The sequence below is a fragment of the Bactrocera tryoni genome, unplaced genomic scaffold, assembly GCF_016617805.1.
Source record: "Bactrocera tryoni isolate S06 unplaced genomic scaffold, CSIRO_BtryS06_freeze2 scaffold_25, whole genome shotgun sequence".
Classification (NCBI taxonomy): domain Eukaryota; kingdom Metazoa; phylum Arthropoda; class Insecta; order Diptera; family Tephritidae; genus Bactrocera; species Bactrocera tryoni.
The window spans coordinates 1,360,817-1,383,589 of NW_024395977.1; the positions used below are offsets into that span (position 1 = coordinate 1,360,817).

The following is a 22,773-nucleotide window of genomic DNA, read 5'->3' on the forward strand; positions in this document are numbered from 1 at the left end:
AACAAATGGGATTGGTTATCCTGTAAAAGTACTGCACCTAAAGCGTAGTTACTAGCATCTGTTGTGAGGGTGAATGTTTTTGTAAAGTCAGGCATGGTTGTGAATTAGTAATGTTTTAAGTGTATTGAAGCTTTCTTGGTATTGTGTGTGCATCCTGCTTTAAATATCTAGTCATGGGTTTGGCAATTAGAGAATAGTCCTTTATAGATTTCCTTTAGTAACCGGTGAGACCAAAAAATTGTTTAATTTGTATAGGAGTCTTGGGTATTGGAAAATTTTTGACACACTCTATTTTCTTTGGATTTTCTTTAATAGCATCCGTTGTCACAATGTGTTTAAGAAATTCAGTTTCATTTCTCATTAATTCTGATTTGTCCAATTATACTTTAAGATTGGCTTCCTTTAACCAATTCAAAATTAACTATATGGAACTTGTTAAAAAGGTCCTTGTCTGGATTTACGTTCTCTTTTATTTGCCGGCATCTTTAGTTTATGCTTGCTTTTAAAGGCTTTAATAAATCGTTGCCTATTAAACCGTCTTAGAAATTATGAAATTTAGTTATACAGAATTCGATTACATCGAGTCTTGTACCAAATGCTGCAAAAACTTTGATTGTCGCTTTTTCATTTATCCAGATCTTGTGCTGTAATGTGTTTATGTAGATGGGGTTTATCTACTGAATCCATTTAGGATGGGAAATGCCAGGATTTAAAATTGAGTTAGTTGCACCTGTGTCTACTATTAATTTTATGTATCCTAATTTTGTTTTCACTTTTATATGTATATGGAAATTCTCCGAGGTTGAATTCCGAAAATTTTCAAGAGGTTAGTATTATTAGAATGGCTATAAGCTTATTGTATTGCTTAAAATTCGAATCATTAGATCCAGTATTTGGAAAATTAACTTTATATCCATTGGCTCAGATAATACAAAACGATTGTAAATTCCGTTTTGGGTTGCAAATTTTTGTGGTGGATAAAGGTTTTATTGGTTATGGTTTTGCCTATTGAAATTCAGAATAGGATTTTGTTCATAATTTTGCCTGTGGCGATTGTGGCTGTAATTGGTTGTACGGATAATTGGAGTTTTGTTGTTGATAATTACTGGGATTTGAAATATTTTGTAAACTAATATTTCGGTTGAAATTTTGTTGTGTGTTCATTGTGTGGTTGAGTATTCTGTTTATATTTATATTTGTTTTGTTTGGATGAGTTTTGTTCATTTTTGTTTTGTGTGAAAAATTGTAGGTTGTCTAGTCGAAGGTGAGCATATCCAGCTTTAAATAGGATGTTCATTGCTCCTTCCAAAGTGTTTGGATTCCTACATGTTAGAATAGTCTTCATGTGTTCGGGGATTTTAGATTTAAAAATATTTAGAACTGTGCGGGTATTATTTTGAGCTACAGCATTTGCAGCTGCTACGTCTTATTCGAAGACGAATAAAGTATAATTGTTGAGGCGTCTAAGTTTTCCTTTTATCGCGTCAAAAAAGTAGAGACTTGTGGTCTGAAATGTAACTGCTCTTAGTGAATCGAAAAGTTCTTCACAACTTAGTCGATCACCAAAACTATTTTGGAGTACTTCCTTGATTTCGTTCCAAGAAATGGCTTGGTAATTTATTTCAATGATCTCCCTTGCTTTGCCTTTTAACTTGCTTCTAATTGAGTAGGAAATCAAGATTTGTGAAAGTTCATCATATATCTATAGCATTGGATATACCCTATCTATTACATAAGCTTAATAATGTTTGCAGGTTCCTATTGTCGCCGTTAAATTTATTTTAGTTATATTTACTTTAAATTTTATTCTTTTCTTTCTTCTCTTATCTAATATTTTGAACTGTTTTTTTTATACCCTGAACAGGGTATATTAAGTTTGTCACGATGTTTGTAACACCCAGAAAGAAGCGTCGGAGACCCTACAAAGTATATACATATATAAATAATCAGTATGTTGATCTGAGTCGATTTAACCATGCCCGTCTATCTGTCTGTCCGTCCGTCCGTCTGTATATATACGAACTTGTCCCTCAGTTTTTAAGATATCCTTTTGAAATTTTGCAAACGTCATTTTCTCTTCAAGAAGCTGCTCATTTGTCGGAACGGCCGATATCGGACCACTATAACATATAGCTGCCATATAAACTGAACGATCGGAATCAAGTTCTTGTATGGAAAACTTTCACATTTGACAATGTGTCTTCACCAAATTTGGTACAGATTATTTTCTAAGGCAACAATGTACTCTCCGAAGAAATTGTTTCTGAAATTCGGGATATAATATTTTCTTAACACCCTGATGACATGTACAAAATATTAGGTTTCTTTCCATACTTAGAAACTGCTGTATTGCAGAGGAGCGAGAGTGACCTAAGGCGAGTGTGTTAGGAAATTGTTGCTTAAGTGGTAGTCGTACGACGTACCGACCATTTTCTGATCTAGTAGTTGTGGCTTTGTAAAAGTCTTCACAATACTGATCTTCAGGGGTTGTGACTGATATGGGAGGAAGTTCTTCTAATTCCCAAAATTTTTTGAATTGTGAATTGAGGTACTCGCTTGAGACTTTCTTAACTTGAGTTGTCATTGTTGTGGCTGGTTCCGTAACTAGTCCACCTAGGACCCATCCGAAAATTGTACACTCAGTGCTTTTTTTACGCGATTTTTGGTTCTGCCACTAATCGAGTAAAAATGGTTAGTTTTCTAATATTAACTGACGAATTGGTTCCGAATAAAAAAAATATCGCGAATAACAAAATATACGCGCAAAAAAAAAATCAAAAACAATACAATAGGTTTCAACTTTCAGACTTATGATTTATTCATTAATAACAAAATAAAAATTACAAAAAAAAACATATATAAAAGAGAAGAAAATAGAAAATAGGTAGATTTATTGAAAAAACCGTTGAATGCTATTTAATCACTGTCATTATCCGTAGTGGAAATTATTCTTAGCCGCTTATTTTGATGGCCGGCACTGATATCACTAGAATTTGTATCAGAATCAATAGTAAGAACTATGGATTGATGTTCTGATTGACTTAGCATCTCCGACTGAGTTTGCACCATAAATTCAGTTAATTTTGTTTGAATGCTTCTTTTTGGACCCAATGAATTCCGATGTAGTTCTTTATATCTTAACATGCAGAGACTCAATTTTTTTTAAAAAATTCGTGCACGTTCGGCATCAGTATCATTTGCTACAAAATAATTTTCCAATTCTGCTGCAAGTTTAAGACCAAGCAAGAAACGAAAAAAAGTAATCGCGTTAAAGTGAGAAATTCGCGTAAAAAAAGGAATTTGCGCTGCAAAAATAACCGCGTTAAAGTGAAATAGCGTAAAAAGAGATCGCGTAAAAAAGGAACTGAGTGTATTTTGCGCCAGGAGTATATTTGTGATTTTCTCAATACCTTCGAATATTATCTGTGGTATGAGATCGCTGCCTAATAGAAGATCTATTTGAGCGGGGGTGTTGCAGTTTGGGCTGCTAGCTTAAGGTGTGAAACCTTTTGCCAATGCTTGCTATTTATATGATAGCTTGGTAGCATATTGGTTAATTGCGATAAGACAATAGCTTCTGCTTGTATGAGCTTATCCGTTTTGGGGGAAAAAAGGGTAATGGGGCAGATTTTATTTGAGTTCTGAACAACTCTTCCGCCCATTCCCGTGATTTCAAAATTGGCCAGTTTTGTTGGCAACTGCAGCCTGTCTTGTGCCCTAAACGCTATAAATGATCGTTGTGATCCTTGGTCTATTAAGGCTCTGAGTTTAACAGTTCTCCTCGATGTTCGACGGAGACAACTGCTGTGGGTAATAGTACCCTACTGTGCTTTTCGCTATGTAGCGTTTGAGTTTTTAATGACTTTGAGCAGCAGGGTGCTTCTTGGCAGTTTTCAGAATTTGTTGTTACAACTAAACCTGTTGCTCTTTTTACATTTGCGCTGTTTGGGGTGAGCTGGAAAAATTTGTTATATGCAGTAAAAGCAATTAAATTTGCTTTCGCAATCTTTAAGCGTATGCGCATGAGACAAACTGTTGGTACATAATTTTTTCGTTCTTACAAAATTGTTTCGATCGCTAACATTCATTTTTTTTTTTGAATTTTTTGCACGATTTTAGCTTGTGACCTCTTCTACAAAGTTCGCATGACGTTTGCTTATATTGTTCGGATGTGAACGATTTATTTTTAAAAAAGCTTCTATTTAAATTATTGTGGCTACTTGCTTGATGTCTTTGCAGCTTCTACTGAGGTCGTTTTGAACGTTTTTTTTTTCTGACTAGTTTTTATCTACCCTTTTTGCAATTTCGTATTGGGTAGTAAGAAATTCTTTCATTTGCTGCCACGTTGGGCACTTTCTTCGCGATGAGAGCGATTGCTCCCACAAAATTAACGATTTTTCTGGCAATGCAGCTGTGCTTATATTTACCAGAATGGGGTCCCAGTTATCTGTGGGAATATTCTGTATCGATAAAACCGACAAACAATTTGAAACAGTGGATTGAAGCTTTATGAATTCTTAACTTGTTTCTTTCTGAATTTTTGGTAAATTCATCGGTATCGTCACTTGCTTGTCGACCAATATTCTCTCGTTTTCATAACCTGCTTTTGGAGCTTCCCTAGCAAAATTGAAATTTTCGTCATTGAGAGCGAACTGTTTGACTATTATGCCTACTTGACCTTTGGTTTTGTATCTGAGGTGATACAATTTCTGCGCTTGTGATAATTTAGGATGGTTTATGTACACAGCGGTAAACATGTCCCGGAAAGACGGTCACTGTTCATAACCACCATGAAATATATCTGTGTCGCGTACTGGCACTTTAAGGTGAATGCCTGAACTTGCCTCTTGGGCTTGTCTTTGTGGCAGCTCTACTCTCGGTTGTGGAGTAGGTGCAATTGATTTCATTAGTTTTTGTTGATCAGAGATAATGGCTTTTGTCTCTTCGAATTGGTCTAAGCAATTTTCATATTTTGAGCAAGCCAAGGATTTAAAATTTTCTGGTAGCTCTGAGTCGTCAGATTCTACGATTGCGTCATATGCCGCTTAGAGACGTGTCCAGCAGTTGTGAAGATTTTCTTTTTTAATCTCTTATACCGATTCAAAATTATCTTGAATCGGTGAAGAAGAGAATCGAGTGCAGTATCGAATTAGACTGTCACTCTCGGAAATAAATTTTGTGTGAAGTACTTAGGTCCGGACTTTGAGCTGGCCAATCCAGAATTTTAATATTTCGACTACGTATCCAAGTTTTAACGACCCGCGAGCAGTGTTTGGGGTCATTATCGTGCTGGAAAATCCAAGCTAACGGTAAATTGTCCACATAGTCACCGTCTAAATTGTTCTCCAGTATTCCTTTGTACATTTCACCTGTCATTTTCCCGTCTATTTTAACAATCGGGCCAACGCCTGATGACGTAAAGCAACCTCACACCATCACCGATGAACCACCATGTTTCACGGTTTTTTTAGTGTACTTGGGATTGAGTTCTTGCAAAGGGGGTCGTCTTACATATGGTTTCCCATCATTACCAAATACATTAAATTTGGATTCGTCACTCCAAACCACCAAATTCCAAAATTTAGAGTCCTCCCAGAGATGGTCTTTAGCAAACGCTTTTCGCTTTTCAATATTTTTTTTCGAAACGTTAGGTTTTCGTCTTGCTAAACGGCCATTCAACGAATTTTCTTGTAGTCGTCTTCGTACAGTTTGCGCAGATATTTGTACGCCGTGGTATTCCTTTAATTCAGCCCTAATTTCTGTGGAGGTTAAAAATGGATCAGACTTACTTAACCTTACTAAGACCCTATCCTCAGGGCGGGTGGTCTTTCTTGGCTTTTCACGCGGTAAATTTTCAAAAGTCTTATTTTTTTATAAAATTGAACAGCGTTATTAATTTTGCCTCGAGAAAATCCTAAAACATCTACAACTTTGTCAATATTTTGATATTTTTGAAAACATTCCCATATGACCCTTCTTTCGCTTGAAGTTGTGCTTTTATTCTTGCCCATGACGACGATGACTACAAATTTTGTTAAAAATAACCTAATTTAGTAAAAAAGAACAATATTGATGTAAATTGTGGCGAAAAAATTTAAATTTACCCGTTTCAAACAGAATGACTTAATTATGTGAGCACACTTTTATTGATAACAAATGGAAAATTGATTAAAACTCTCCCGAACGAAAATACTTGAATGCGATGTAAAGCGGTGGCGTTCTTAGAATAACGGAACTTTTTGCTCGCGCAATATTAGGAATGTTGCATAAAGTAGTATACCTTGTTTTTTTACATGTTGTACTGTTCACCCTTTTTATTTTTGTAGCACACGCTCAAAGCAAGGAGCATCTGCAGGTGTACACGGACTTTTTTCATCTGAAATAATTTTTGGAACTTTTAGCAACTGAGTTGTTTTGGATTCCTTTGAGTCTGAGCTCATTTAAAAGATGTACAGGATAAATCAAAACGTCTTAGTGAAAACTAGACTTGTAGAATGGTTGGTTGGGTTGGGCTTGAGACGGGTTCCTCCCGTGCAGCCACCTTCGGGTTCTGGGTGACCAATACAGGTTAGCTGAGAGCTGCAACAATTTTCACCTTGCGCTGTAGCGCGCCGCATTTTCGCTCGTATCTCGGGAACGGTTCGTCCTATGGCCATGGTCACATTCCATTTCGGTAGCAAATGACGTGACAAATACATTTTGCCATGAGATGCGTATTTCAGGCGCTAGGTAGACAATTTCACGATTTTAGGCGAATTTCCGAAATTTCAAGGCCGGAGTTGGGGTTGAAGATGCAAACCGATCTCAAAACAAAAAGTTGCATTGGAATCAAGAAGTACTAAGGCAACTTTTCCGCACTATTAGATATCCCGAATCGAAAAAGTCCGGAATCGACCCACCCTATTGTAGATAATTAGCAAAAGTTTCGCATGTAAAATGTTTAATAGGAGACTCTTTTGTATGTAAGAGTTTCAAAAAAAAATCAATAAAACCAATGGCCTTTTGGTAAACCGAGATTTCAAAAATAGTTTCGTATATACATATATGTATGTATTTATTTGATTAGACGAGAACTCTTTTAAGTAAATAAGAGTTTTGAACGGAATTGATACTTTACGTATTTGATAATATGTGTAATCGCGAACTCTTTTAAGTTAATAAGAGTTTTAAAATGAAATAAATAATTAATAGTTAAATTTGATTTAATTATTTTTTAATGACTGGAAATTATTTTAACAGTATTTTATTTTTCTGTGATTTCTTTTATATATGCTTTATGTCCAAATGTCCTATAGGGTATACCTATAGGTGGATATTTTATTTATTATGTGCTAATGAGCGCTAGTTTTAGAGATCACTGCAATTTGTACATATGCTTGTATGTACATATGTGTTACGCTTTGGTTTTTTACACAATCCTGCTTGTTTTTGTTGATCAAAAATCAAGGGATATTGCGGGACATATGCCAATGTGGACTTTGAAGCAGTGCGCGTATCTACATACACTGCCGCTCAACTGAATAGGTTCATGATCTCAGAGGTAGGAATTGATCTATATTTCCTAAACCAGTTTTTCGATTTACATAATTTTTTTTCCTTAATTCTTAAATAATATTGAAATAAATCAGTGAAGAAGGTTTTTCAAAAACATATTATTTATTTCTTATTTATTTTTTCTTCTGAAAGGTAAACACAATCAATGATTTTTTTCGTTCATCTGAATAGGTTCAACATAAAAAAATTAAAATTATATAAGTAACTTAAGATAATTTTCATATTTTTTTCACTTAGCTTATTCTTAAGTACATTTCTTAAGTAATTTTTAATAAGGTTAATAATGAGTGAATCCGCCGTTTTTCGATATAACTTCATATAAACGATCGGGAACGAGCTATACAAATTTTGCAGTATTTGCAGCGAAATTGTTGTCCAGGCCGTTTTAATTGCCGCAACTAAAGTTGTTTTGCAATCAAACTGCCTGCCTCCTTCATATACATACCTTGCGCGATAACAACCCCCATACGTTTTCCAATATATTAAGGTTAGGTTAATATGAGGCCCATTCGAGCAAGTCCACATTTTGAGGCTTAATCCACTCTTTTACCACCCGTGCTGGTAAGTCCATTTGATAATGTGAAAAATATTGGAATAATGAGGAAACGAAGCCTGTATGATGGATTTGTAGGTTTCCGCGTTCATTTTGGAAGTAACAAATTGAAGGTACCGACCTCCACAACATTATGCCTCCCTCACAGCTATGGCGACGGCTCAGGAAATGCTCTTCCTTTCGAAAATCGTGATAATAATAGTTGTATCCATCAGGGCCGACTAAATTACATTTTTTTTCGTCGGAAAAAACCACCTTCTGCCATTTGCCCGTCCAGCTCATGTGCTTGCGCGCAAAGAGCAGTCGTAAAGCTTTACGTGCATCATTTAACGGTGTTTTTTTTTTAAATTTTCATTCGTTTTAGATGATCAGCCGACGAAATCACACGTTTAACTGTAGACACACTGGCTGTAACACCGCAAATTTCTTTAATTTTGGGTGCTGAGAGACTGCCGCAGAGGTGGCGTGTTTGACTCCGCCTTTCATGTTTTTGCCATATTCTGCTTTGTTTCTCAAAAAGTTACTCACAACATTTTGACTTAGTCCAATTTTTTGAGCGATTTTGCGATGGCTAAGACCACTATCACGATAGGCTTCGATTTGGCCTCTTTCATACTCGGATAATTGTTCTCCGCGTCCCATTTTTATACTCGCGCAACAATGTTGCTAACGAGAGTATTATAGTTTTGTTCACATAACGGTTGTTTGTAAGTCCTAAAACTAAAAGAGTCAGATATAGGGTTATATATACCAAAGTGATCAGGGCGACGAGTAGAGTCGAAATCCGGATGTCTGTCTGTCTGTCCGTCTGTCCGTCCGTCCGTGCAAGCTGTAACTTGAGTAAAAATTGAGATATCATGATGAAACTTGGTACACGTATTCCTTGGCTCCATAAGAAGGTTAAGTTCGAAGATGGGCAAAATCGGCCAACTGCCACGCCCACAAAATGGCGGAAACCGAAAACCTATAAAGTGTCATAACTAAGCCATAAATAAAGATATCGCATTTAGGGAGGGGCATATTTAGACGTAATTGTTTTGGAAAAGTGGGCGTGGCCCCGCCCCCTACTAAGTTTTTTGTACATATCTCGGAAACTACTATAGCTATGTCAACCAAAGTCTACAAAGTCGTTTTCTTCAGGCATTTTCATATACAGTTCAAAAATGGAAGAAATCGGATAATAACCACGCCCACCTCCCATACAAAGGTTATGTTGAAAATCACTAAAAGTGCGTTAACCGACTAACAAAAAACGTCAGAAACACTAAATTTTACGGAAGAAGTGGCAGAAGGAAGTTGCACCCAGCCTTTTTTTAAAAATTGAAAATGGGCGTGGCGCCGCCCACTTATGGACCAAGAACCATATCTCAGGAGCTACTAGACCGATTTCAATGAAATTCGGTATATACCAATGGCCTGAAGAAAACGACTCTGTAGAGTTTGGTTGGCATAGCTATAGTAGTTTCCGAGATACGTACAAAAAACTTAGTAGGGGGCGGGGCCACGCCCACTTTTCCAAAAATATTACGTCCAAATATGATCTTTTGTGCCAAATTTCACTTTAATATCTTTATTTATGGCTTAGTTATGACACTTTATAGGTTTTCGGTTTCCGCCATTTTGTGGGCGTGGCAGTTGGCCGATTTTGCCCATCTTCGAACTTAACCTTCTTATGGAGCCAAGGAATACGTGTACCAAGTTTCATGACGATATCTCAATTTTTACTCAAGTTACAGCTTGCACGGACGGACGGACAGACGGACGGACAGACAGACATCCGGATTTCAACTCTACTCGTCACCCTGATCACTTTGGTATATATAACCCTATATCTGACTCTTTTAGTTTTAGGACTTACAAACAACCGTTATGTGAACAAAACTATAATACTCTCTTTAGCAACATTGTTGCGAGAGTATAAAAACTGAAAATAGAGGAAGAAAAATTAAAAATTTTACAGCAGTCTTTTGTGAATAAAAATTAGAAAAGTTACTTGATTTCATAACGAATATGTATTGTTTTATTTAACGGAAATATAAAATCAAGCTTATCATAAAATGAACATTTTTTACATACAAATCTGCAAATGCATACGTATATGTACGTGATTATATTAAACAAATATGTCGTAAAATTATAAATAGTTTTATTATTTGAGATTGAAAATGGAAAATGTTGCTCTAAAAGTGCATTTTAAAATTAAAATAATTAAAATTTATTAATTTCTTCGTGTTAACACTGTAAGTAACTGATTCCGACGATCTCCACTTGCTTCTCTCGCCAGCTCATTAGCAGGTTCTGGCTCCGGGTCGGCACTTTCAATTTGAGGGTCAATAATTGTATCGTCGTTTGTAATAATACATATATTGTGCATAATGCATGCACTTGCAACTAAATTCGAAATTGCACATAAATTTCTGTGCTCCGTAAATTTAAGAAACCTTCGGAAACGTCCTTTCAGTGCTCCAAATGCATTTTCAACAACTATAGAACTAGAATTTGTTTTGTTAAAGCTGATTTGATTAGGCGTTAACGAACCATAATCTTTAAACACCGGTATGAGGTAATTTCTGCAAGGGTATGCCGAGTCCCCGAGAATAAAAGTAGAATTTGGAAATAAACTTTCCATATTATTTTTCGCTTTTCTATAGAAAGCTGACCTTTTTAGGACTCTAGAGTCATGATATGATCCGGGTTCACCACAAAAAATATCAATAAATTTTTTATCAGCATCGACAATGGCCTGCACAACAACACTATAATTACGTTTACGATCAAAATATATATGTTTGTCTTTTATTTGTGCATTAATTGTTATGTGGGTACAATTAATAGCACCAATAACACCTGGTATTTGTTTCCTTTGTAAAAACTTGCGAGTTGTTTCTTCCAACGCATCTCCAGTTGGCCACTTAACAAACTCATGTCCTATTGAGATAACCCACGCGACAACCCGACGAACAATCGCCCATGCTGTTGACTTCGTTACACCAAACAATACGGCTAGTTGTCTGTAGGTAATTGTATTACTTAAGTACCATACATACATGTACATCATTGTTTTAGCAGGAATTTTGGCTTTTCCGGACTTCGTAGCAAAACGGTTTTGTTCACTTTCTTCATATCTTCCTGCAAAAAACACTCATACAGAAAAGTCTCATAACAAAAACAAAGCATACCTATTAAGTAATCTAAAGTGGTGCGGCTCAAACGAAAGTGTGATTTGAAATCCTCATCTCCAAAATTATCTATAGTGTCCACAAAATTAGAGCATTTTGGCTGCTCTATCTGCTCTTGTTCTGAATCCTCCGATGACGAACTTGATTCAGCAGCTAAACTAGCAAGGATGGTGAATATTTCCTTAACGACTTCATTATTTGAATTTCTGCACATAGTCCCAAGCAACTGGAAAACACACAAATTTAATTTTGTCTTAATTTCAATTTAAAATCCCTACTTACCGCATCTTTTATAAAATTTTCCATTTCGTGCACTTCTATACCTTTCATTTATATATTTTTCATTTGTTTACATTTTTATCTGTCAAACTGAGGGTTGTCGCTATTGCCAACTACTTTTTGTGGGAAAGATCATAGCTATTGTGAATGAAAAAAGCATTTTAACTGGCAATGCCTCTAGCCCAATATACAAGCTATGATAGCTTATGACAAGCCAACATAATTATGCTGACTAACCGTGCGATTCTGTAACTTGAGACAGTCTCAAGTCTCTAAATTAGAGATTTTAAGTTAGAGACAATTTTTGAGACTTGAGATGATATTGCTATTCTGTAAGTGACAGTCACAAAATCTATTACATTTCATTATTCAGAGATGTTTTTACACTTGAATGAAAATAAATATGTCGATAACAAATATTAAATTTTCTATAATATAGCCAAAAAACATAATTATCAATGCAAATAAAAATATATGTTGACTTTGTTTCATAATATTTACGAAATTTATGTAAAATTGATTTATTTTTAACCTTTTCGTGTTTGAGTTGCTTACAAAATATTAAGAAACGACAATCGATTAATATCTATGATGATCTCTATTCAGTATATTCAAAATGGCAGACAAGAGTTCGTTTTAGTTTTGTGACCTGCTAACTACCAGGTCTCAATATTTTGAGACTAACGCTAGAGACTGTTTAGTGAATAGTAACTAGTCTCAAATTGAGACTTTGCCTCAAAATGTCTCAAATAGAGACTAGAGACTGGTTACAGAATCCCGCTATAAGTCTTCCATACAAAATAAGCTAATAGCTTAATTTGCTGGTCAAATAAAACACGCCTAATATATGTTAAATACACAGATTTTATTATGGTTAAAAATGGTAAAGGTAGTAAATGAGCAAGTTATGCTCTTTGTATGTTATAAATATAATATGTCATATGCAACATATGTATGTATATGTATGTATTTACCATATAAAAGATGTTATTTTAACATATGCTTTTATTTTTATTTTTGCTTACGATTGCCGTAGCTTATTCTAAGCAATCCTGTTTATACTTGATTAAGTATAAGGGGTATTGCTGGAAAATTGTGCAAGTACTTGAACAATTTTTTTTTGTTTTTGGGATAGTTTTTGTGTTATAACACAACGGTAAGCATTTACCGGCAATCAATAATCCGCTATATACAGTACCAAAATGCTTTGTTAGCGGTTTTTCGGTTTTTACCGGAAAATAAACCGAATACCGAAAACAGTTTGGTAACGGTTTTTTTTTTCTTCTGACCGGAATTTTGGTCAGAACCGCAAATTTAATTTTGAAATTTTTTACCATACATACATATATGTTTATGAAATATGAATATTGAAAGGAAACGATACAACTCACTTTGATTTCCGCCAGGGGCTTTTGGGGATAATATTTGTATAAGTGTATGTGCCTAAATTTACGTGTGCCTGTGCTTGTGCGTGTGCTTGCGCCTGCTCTTCCTTTCCCCAGTCCTTTTGCTGCTGGTGTTGTTGTTGTGTTTTCCTGGTTCCTCCTTTGTCTTAATTTGGATTTTTGCTTTCACAGCACTGTGTTTCAGGTTGCGCACCACAATTCTGCCACCTCACTTTTTTTTCTTGGTTTTGTTTTTTAGTTTCACCATACATATGTGTATTATATGTGTATTTAATATTTCCCACCGCACTTTCTGTCACCTCACTTTTATGCTTTTTGTAACTGCACTTTTGTTAACATACATATAATATATGCACATATGTACATATCGGGTGATTTTTTAAGAGCTTGATAACTTTTTTTTAAAAAAAAACGCATAAAATTTGCAAAATCTCATCGGTTCTTTATTTGAAACGTTAGATTGGTTCATGACATTTACTTTTTGAAGATAATTTCATTTAAATGTTGACCGCGGCTGCGTGTAGGTGGTCCATTCGGAAAGTCAATTTTGGGCAACTTTTTCGAGCATTTCGGCCAGGAATAGCTGAATTTCTTCGGAAATGTTGTCTTCAAAGCTGGAATAGTTGCTGGCTTATTTCTGTAGACTTTAGACTTGACGTAGCCCCACAAAAATAGTCTAAAGGCGTTAAAATCGCATGATCTTGGTGGCCAACTGCCCATGCATCCCGAAAAATGCACTGTTTGGTGTGGTTTGTACGCTGGTGGAATCATTGGACCGTATTTTTTCAAAGATGCTGTTGGACGCAACGTTACGGTGAATGGCGATCGCTATCGTTCGATGCTAACAAACTTTTTGTTGCCAAAAATGGAAGAACTGAACTTGGTTGACATGTGGTTTCAACAAGATGGCGCTACATGCCACACAACTCGCGATTCTATGGCCATTTTGAGAGAAAACTTCGGAGAACAATTCATCTCAAGAAATGGACCCGTAAGTTGGCCACCAAGATCATGCGATTTAACGCCTTTAGACTGTTTTTGTGGGGCTACGTCAAGTCTAAAGAATCTACAGAAATAAGCCAGCAACTATTCCAGCTTTGGAAGACAACATTTCCGAAAGAAATTCGGGCTATTCCGGCCGAAATGCTCGAAAAAGTTGCCCAAATTGGACTTTCCGAATGGACCACCTAAGACGCAGCCGCGGTCAACATTTAAATGAAATTATCTTCAAAAAGTAAATGTCATGAACCAATCTAACGTTTCAAATAAAGAACCGATGAGATTTTGCAAATTTTATGCGTTTTTTTTTTTAAAAAAAGTTATCAAGCTCTTAAAAAATCACCCGATATATGAGATTTTTGTATATAATTATATATTTTTTTTGTGTTTCAATTTTGTCACCACCGTTTATTTTTTTTTTTGTCACACTTTGTTATCACAGTTTTGGGTTTGCAAAATTTTTTTAAAAAAGTGCGCATTTTTTATAAAATTCTTTGTATTTCTTATCATTTATTAAAGTATTTAAAAGTGCGCATTTTTTATAAAATTCTTTGTATTTCTTATCATTTATTTACAGAATTACGTAAATACAGAATAACCTACCTGGTTTTGTTTGCATTTCTCTTTATCTCTGTTTTGCTTTTTACTTCTTTTTAATTGATTTCGTTTAAGTTGCTGTTGTCAACTGAGCAATGCAGTTGAACAATTCTAAACAAAATTTCAATGCAGTGAAGTCCCTAAACTAGTCAGTACACCGTGAGTAAGTACAACAAAGCTGATGATCACTACGCTGCAATGGTAATAGCTGTTAGTGTAGACTGCATTTTCGTTGCTGTATTTTTCTTTGTCTAATGTCTGTCATTGTCGTAAGAATTGTGAAAGCAACTAAAGCACGTGTCGTTTTCATCAATGTTTTTTCATTAAAATATTTATTCGTTATGTCACAAATACAAATTATAACTTCCAATAAAGGAGGAAAGAAATTGTTCTTAGACGGCTATTTTTATTATTTTGAAAGAAAGACCCAAATGGAAAATTTACTCACTTCTTATTTTTTGCATACATATGTATGTACTTATCGTTTGAATTAATATTGAAGTCTTTTGTTTGGTGTATTGTTATTTTGTACTTAAAATTCTCATTTATTTTTCTTTGTATAAATATCGCTTAAGTTAATATTGGAGTTTATAAATCTTTTGCTTTTCTTAAATATTAATTGTTTTTATTGATGAGATTTACGACTATTTAATAGCAACTCATTTGGCACATGAAATTATCAAATAAAAAACAGACTTTAGTCAATATACCATTTTTTCAAAACAGAATTTTTTTTATACAGAATTTTGTCAGTGCGGAATTTCGCTTTTACAGAACTTTGTAAATACTTAATTTTGTAAATGCAGAATTTTGTCACTACAGAATTTCGCGACGTTAGTTTTCAGAATTTTGTACGAAAAGAATTTCGATATACAGCTTTTTGTAGGGATCCCTACATTTTGATGTAGGATATAAATCACCACACTCCCCACAGGCACTGCGTAGGGTGATATCATTTCGTGTGCCCATACTCTTGGCAGTTGCTGCATTATACAGTGCCATTTCTTTTATGTGGATCCTCAACGGTAATTTGCGATGGAGCAAATATTTTTAATTGTAAATCGGATGTGTTTAATTTTTCTTTAGTTGATTAGAATCTGCCATCAATTTAATTTTGAATATTGGTTGTTGGACTTGGTTTCTGTTAAAAATATTTACTACTGATTTAATACTAACACCACATTCTTCCAATCTTTCTTTAACATCGTTAGAGTCTACCACTCTATGTCTTTTTAACAACTACAAGGCCTTTAGACCTCTTCAGTTGGTAAGTGTAGTAATTCTTGTAATGATTTGATAAGAATTTTACAACATCCATGAAACATTTTACAGTGTATGTTTGAATTTTTGTTTCATCTAAGTGACCTTTCTTCACGGGCACAATGTGAAATTTGTTTGTGCCTATTATATTGCTTATTTTAGAATCAAGAGCTTTTGAGCTACGCTCACGCAAATATATTTGCATCATCTTTAAGCTCATTGCTCATTAAGGCAAATATGTAGCCATTAAGAATTTGTGGCTTTGTACCATTTGGCGTGCCTGGTTGAAATTTTTTGGTATTGACCGCTGATTTAATTGGTGTCGATTTCCTTTTTACATTAATGTAGCGATCAATACCGCTCTGAACTGATGGTCCTTTTTTGCTTGCTGGTGCCTGCATAGTGGTTGCTGTCAGCGTATTTGTTGTTTCCCATTGCTGTTTACTGTTGCTTCTCCTGACTACGTCATTTGCTTACTTTCTATTTCAGCTGTTATAAAATTCATAAGAAATAAAAAATTTTCCCAAAAATAATCAAACTTCAACCGTTAATATCTTTTAAACGGTTGGGTTTACGAAAAAATCATAATAGGCCTTTTTTGTATGGCATTCGATTTCTTACAAAATCTAAGGAACAAGATATTTTTTCAAGTAGTTGGAAGCGAGATATAAATTTTTCTATCTGATAATAAGAAAAAATAGAAAGCTGTATGTAGGAGGACCTTCCCGTTACAATTAAAAACTCTTGTTTGGAGAGGCTTTCTTAGGGTGTCTAAGCCCCTATTTTCCCAAGTACGAAACGAAAAAAAAATTTTTTTTTTGAATCACTCTAATACGTATATATGTATAAATATGTATAATTGCTTGAATTCAGGCCTTCTCGCCTCTAAGCATTTTCTTTTCAGTTTAATATAAAGTTTTCACAGCAGTTGAAGGATTATTTCAAAATTTTATTTTCATATATGTACATATCTATGGTGGTTAGCATTTACAGTTCATATCTATAAAAACCGCATTCAAGTCGGTTCAAATTTTAAGAGAACGGTTGCTGCCACATTTACTTAATTTCCGGGAAACCGAAAAACTGTTTGGTACACTATACATACATATATGTATGTACATATGTACCTCCATATATATGTATGAACAGTATATACTAAAATATATAATTATATGTATGGTATATACATATCTAAGAAAAAATAGCCTATTTACGCATAACTTTGTGTATCCAAACACATAAATTTAATAATAGGCGTGTTTTATTTGACCAGCAAATTAAGCTATTTGCTTATTTTGTATGGAAGACAAAATTATGTTGGCTTGTCACAAGCTATCATAACTTGCCTATTGAACTAGAGGCATTGCCAGTTCATCGCTTTTTTTCATTCACAATAACAAGGTTTATCCCAAAAAAAAAGTAGTTGGCAAAGCGAAAAATCTCATTTTGACAGATGGAAATGTAAACAAACCAAAATTACAGATTATTTGATGGGCATTACGCTAAAATTAAGACAAATACATAGGAACACTTGTTTTCAGTTTTTTGTATTCTAGACCTCAAATAATTAAAATAAATATATTTGTATAGCATATTAATACTGCGTTTACTAATTTGAAATTTCAAACTAAATAGTAATCAGCTGATTGTTCTTGTCCGCATTACCAACCCAGTTCATTTTTAAGCGAATATATGGAATAAGCAAAGTGCGTTTTATTTTTCCATGATTTAGCTATTAGCTTGTGATGGTCAAATAAAACGCGGCTAATAATAATTTAACTTGACCACATTTTCTGGCAAATGCTCCAAAAGTATAAGCAGGATTGCGCAAATAGCAAGCTTGGGCAAATTCGAAAAGTAAAATTAAAAGAAAAAACAAAAAGAACAAAAAACAATATACATATGCATATGCAGATACTTATATTCATATTTTATGCAATCGACATATGTATAAGTAACAATCAAAGTTGGAAAGTAACATAAGCACATAGGTGTACAAATAATAACGATCAAATTTCACAAATGTACACAAATGTGTACTTAAAGTGCATACCTGCACATCACCAATTTTCTTATTCCGCGGCATTCGTACTGTAAAATAATAAACATACATACATACATACGGCATACAATTTGCCTATGCCGGTATATCCTACATTTAAATTAAAACTATTTAAACTTTTGGGAATTAATTTAAAAATTTATAAAAACTAACCTGAGCGGTAAATAGGAATTACAAACATTTAATTTATTAAAAATAAAATAAAAAAAAGAATATACAGTCAAAACAAAAAAATTGCAATTGGCAAAAAAAAGCACATACATACGTATTGGCATTTTCAATTGTTCACACATACATACATAATATACATATATATTATTTATTCAAAAACCAGATCGGCACTTTTCCAGCAATACCCCTTGTTCTTGTTAAATCACAAGCAAGCAGGAGCAAACAAAATAATTTAAGCATATTACGTATGCACATAAGCACGCACAAAGGTTATTAACGGTTAAAGGTTATTTTCTTTTTCCACTATCGCTCCTATACACAAGAATATACTAACGAGTACGAAACAATAAATAAAATATCAAGAAAACAAGAACAAAATTAATAGCACAACTAAATAAGAACCGGGAATAAGGAAAACGAAATACGTTCGTTATTTCATACATTGCGTATACAACCAAAATACAAACTTTTTATCGTAAAGATTTCACACGTATTTATTGTTACCAGTGTACACTGAGAGAATTTCTTTTTTTTCTCTGATGGAAAGAAGACTATATAAAAGACCTCCACAAGAGGTACCCATGGAAAACTAGAGAAAATGCGCCAAAAATTGGAGATTGTGTTCTGATTCATGACAATTGTCTCCCCTCTATCGAATGGCGGCTTGGCCGCATCGAGAAGCTTTACCAAGGCTCCGACGGTCACATTCGCGTAGTCGATCTCCGTACGCAATCCGGAAAGTTAATAATGCCGCTTGTCCAACTATCAGGGCTGTTGTGGAATCTGATAGTCGTCAGAATCAGAATTGAAACTAATCAAAACAAATTAGTAGGTGTCATGAATTCAGATATTATTGGTCTGATATTCGAAACAGAATTTGTATCGGTTTTGGGTGTCACGGAAACCAATTTTATCGGTTTTGCTGTCAGAAACAAAGCACTCACAGATTTTAAATGTAAGTTAAGAAATCAAGTCATTTTATTATTTTGAATTAATTTATCTTTATTTCTATAGGGGAAAACATAAGTATAAGACACGAAATGTCTTAATTATTGAGTTTTTGGAACAAAAAATTTCGGATATTTAAAGATATTAGATTTACAAAACGTAATTTAACACCACACCAACTTCTCCTCTAAGTGGAACGGCAGTATTGCCGTCAACACCCACGCTAGCAGCAGACCCACAGCGTCTTTGATGCCCTATATGTCGTCGACCCCCCCGGTTACCACAATGCGCCATTGTTAAAGGGTTGCCAGCTCTGCAACGCCAGCTGGTCGTCCAGGTGCACGGCCACTGTCTTACTTGCCTGGCGTCTACTCACAACACACAAGAGGGCAACCAGTGCCACATTTGTATACGGCCTCATCATAAAATGCTCCACCGAACTACTAGGAACGACATCGGTCAACATTCTTCGGCGCAGTACGACGACCGCCATTTAAACGAGATGCACGGTCCCATCGAACAATAGGCCCATCATCGACCCGTATCTGGAGGTCACAGAATGGGACGTCAGCACGACGCCAGCAACAAAGGCCGCGGCAACGCCGCACCTTAGGACTCAGCACCGTTGTAGCCACGCTCCACCAACTGCAACGAATTCTAGGCTGAAATATATACGCCTAGGGGACCGGGATGCCTAAATGAGCCTTAGTCGCCTGCCCCAAACAACACTAACACGCTACGCTCACCACACTTACCTCGACATCACCACAATCGACATCAATACAACCCTTACACGTTACAGCAGTCTTATTAGGTCCTTCATGGACTCCTACTTTTCCTACTTTGTATCTTCCGTGTGGTAATTGTGCGACTATTTTGTATGGTCCGAGATATTTCGGCCTCAATCTCAGACCAACCCCAAACTGCGTCCGTTTAATTGCGACTAATTCATTAATTCTGTATCTAAAATTCCCCGTTTTTTTCTTATTGAATGTTCTAACGTTCTCTTCCTGAATTACCTTTATGTTTTCTTTTGCCTCCTGTCTCACTAATTCGCGTTGCGTATTTAACTCTTCAACCTCTACTTCGTCTAACATAGTTAGTAATTCCGGACTATCTGAAGTGCGCATATTCAGACCTGTAAGTATTTTGAAGGGTGCTATCCCCATACTACGCTCTGACACATTTTTGAAAGCATTGGAATAATTATACGATGCACTCGTTCTACCTGGCTGTTGCCACGAGGAACTTCGGTTGCAATCAGCAAGTGTTGTATGCCTTACTTGTTGCAATAATCCTTGAAAGCATTTACCGTAAAGGCAGCCCCCCTATCTGTAACAATCCGCCTCGGATTTCCAAAGATCGATGCCTGTGTCTCTAATCTATCCACTACTCCTTTCACCCCAGTAGATTTTGTCGGGTACAACCTCACGCACTTTGAAAAACCGTCTATTATTACCAAAATGTAGTTATATTGTTTCTTGGTTTCGGTCAACGGACCCACGTGATCTATGTGGTACGTTCGTAGCGGTTCTTGAGACTTATCGGTTGGGGTCAATAAACCCTCCCTTTTCCCCTCTTGGCATCCGCCATAATACATTCGATACATGCTTTGACTACTTTCTGCACCCTTTCGTTAGCGTTTGGTATATAATAATTCTTACTTAAAATCTCTTCGATTTTCTTAACTGCAAAGTGTCCTTGCCTGTGTGCAAACTTTATAATCTCCTCTTCCATGCCCGAGGGTACAACTAATAATTCCTTGATGGGATAGTAACATACTAACTCATTTCTTATATAAAACTTCTCATAGAGCCCATTCTCTAACGCTTTCTTTACCGCTCTAATCCAATCGTCTTGCAACTGAGCTTCCTTCAATCTAAACTTTAACGAGTCCTCAATCAGTAAACAATATACGCGACTTAATGCATCTACATGTCTCATGCGCATTCCGGATCTATATTGAACTATGTCATTGTACGATGACGTGCTATTAAAAATAATGCCATCTTTAAGCATTTCCCCAAATTGATCACCCAGATACCTTTGATCATCGTACGACACTCGACGAGGCCGTTGATACTCCGGTCTCCCGTCTGTCAAAATTAACTTCATTTGAACTGGCGCATTCATCAGTTTCTGAGGCTGATATTGAAAACACCATCGAGTGTTTAACCCTCATTTTGACGGATACTTGGATTGTCATATAGAGTACCAATGGGCCTGGCTGGACCCAAAAGCAAACCTAACATCATTTTGGAAAAACTTTACTTTTTTATTTTAAAAATTCAAATAAAGTATTCACGAAAAGCAAGTAAAAGATTGAAAATAGAATTAATTTTCTTTATGTACTTAAAGCATTTGTAATAACATTTTGAATGTTGTTGACATACAGCTGCAGTTCCTTTTCTTTTCTAAAGTCTCACTTTTGGTGTCTGTTAGCGTATTTGGTTGTTTCTGTAAAATAAATTTTGTAACTTGTAAATGTGTTTGCCCTATATATGTATATAACATTACCGAATACATACCTCAAATTTTCCCAAAATGTCTTCAATTGCGGAACGGCAAACTTAATGCTTTATTACATGTATATTGTTACGTCTCGGACAAATCATATAAAAACTTTCTACGAGCGTCTGATTTAGTGTAATTGTTATTTTCTTTGCATATAATAAAACTGCCTAATGCCATTCCATCAACAATATTATAAAAAAAATGCAAGAGTCCATCTCTTAGTTTTTCTTTTGGTAGTGTAATGCGTTAGCATTTGGTCCATGGCATCAACACCAACTTTATTTTTGTTGTAATGCATTATTGCTGCTGGTTTTCGCCTGACGCCTTCAACTTCCTTATCGTAATGTACCGTGGACAGTAATATTAACGCTTTGTTTTTCTTAGGAACTAATGAACAAATGGCTCCGTTGACTTGATGAAATCCAAACTCAGATGAAAGAACTGCCCTATTTTTTTTCTTCATTTCAGGTGGGATACATGCTTTATTGCTTCGAAGGGTTCCAACGAAGGACAGCCCCAAGCTTATTAGCCGCTTACATAAATTTAAAGTGGAAAAAAAGTTGTCAGCTACTATTGTGCGACCAGAATTTGAATATTTTGAAACCAAACGTATAAGCTCATTTTCCCCTTGGTTCTTTGCTCTCCCTTCGTTGCGTTCTTTACCGGTATAGATATTTCCACTCAAAGGATAATGAGTTTTTGCGTCACAAGCCACCATATTTTTATGCCGTACTTAGCCGGTTTTGAAGATATGTACTGAGTAAATTTCGTTCTTCCCCGATACGGAAAAAGTTGTTCGTCAACAGTTATATCGCTATATGGAAGAAAATTCTTCTGGAGATTTGCATTTAGAAAGTTCCAAATATCTCGTATAGGTGCCGCTTTATCTGTTTCTAAGCGGAAAGGTCTAGTGCGACCGTCATCAAATCGTATATAAAGGGATATGGTCAAAAACCGACGGTAAGACATCTTTGCTCTGAAAATTGGCAATTGGTTTGTTTTCCATAAAACTGACGCAGCCTGACTATTGTTATTGCTGACTCCTGCTGCTATAAGAATGCCTAGAAAACCTCTGAGCTCCGTTTCTGTAAAGTTTTGCCATTCTTTCAATTTTTTGGGATTTTTAAAGTTCCATTCAATGGTTTTTTCCGTACCGTAATTGTTGGTTTCGCTTACAATGATGTATGATATGTTTGGTGTAAAAACGCATCGAAAACTTCAACAGGCGAACATGATGTGATTGTCGATCCA

At 35.4% G+C, this 22,773-nt stretch overlaps 1 protein-coding gene across 1 annotated transcript; it reads right to left on the bottom strand.

Annotated features, from left to right (window-relative positions):
- Positions 1 to 10,325: 10,325 nt before the first annotated feature.
- On the bottom strand, positions 10,326 to 20,177 carry LOC120780368 (protein ALP1-like). The gene is made up of 4 exons (XM_040112659.1): positions 20,028 to 20,177; positions 19,764 to 19,931; positions 11,287 to 11,512; positions 10,326 to 11,236 (listed from the first exon to the last, which is right to left on the bottom strand). The coding sequence occupies exons 1-4, from the start codon at positions 20,175 to 20,177 to the stop codon at positions 10,326 to 10,328; spliced, it is 1,455 nt and encodes a 484-aa protein (XP_039968593.1).
- Between the last annotated feature and the right edge of the window lie 2,596 nt (positions 20,178 to 22,773).

What these genes read in the sequence shown, in the direction of transcription:
- LOC120780368 (XM_040112659.1), bottom strand. Translation starts at nt 20,177, where the DNA reads ATGGGGATAGCACCCTTCAAAATACTTACAGGTCTGAATATGCGCACT. An exon ending in AGGCAAAAGAAAACATAAAG is followed by an intron (nt 19,932 to 20,027) that starts GTAATTCAGGAA and finishes AAACGGACGCAG; the next exon opens with TTTGGGGTTGGTCTGAGATT. An exon ending in CACTTTAGATTACTTAATAG is followed by an intron (nt 11,237 to 11,286) that starts GTATGCTTTGTT and finishes TGTTTTTTGCAG; the next exon opens with GAAGATATGAAGAAAGTGAA.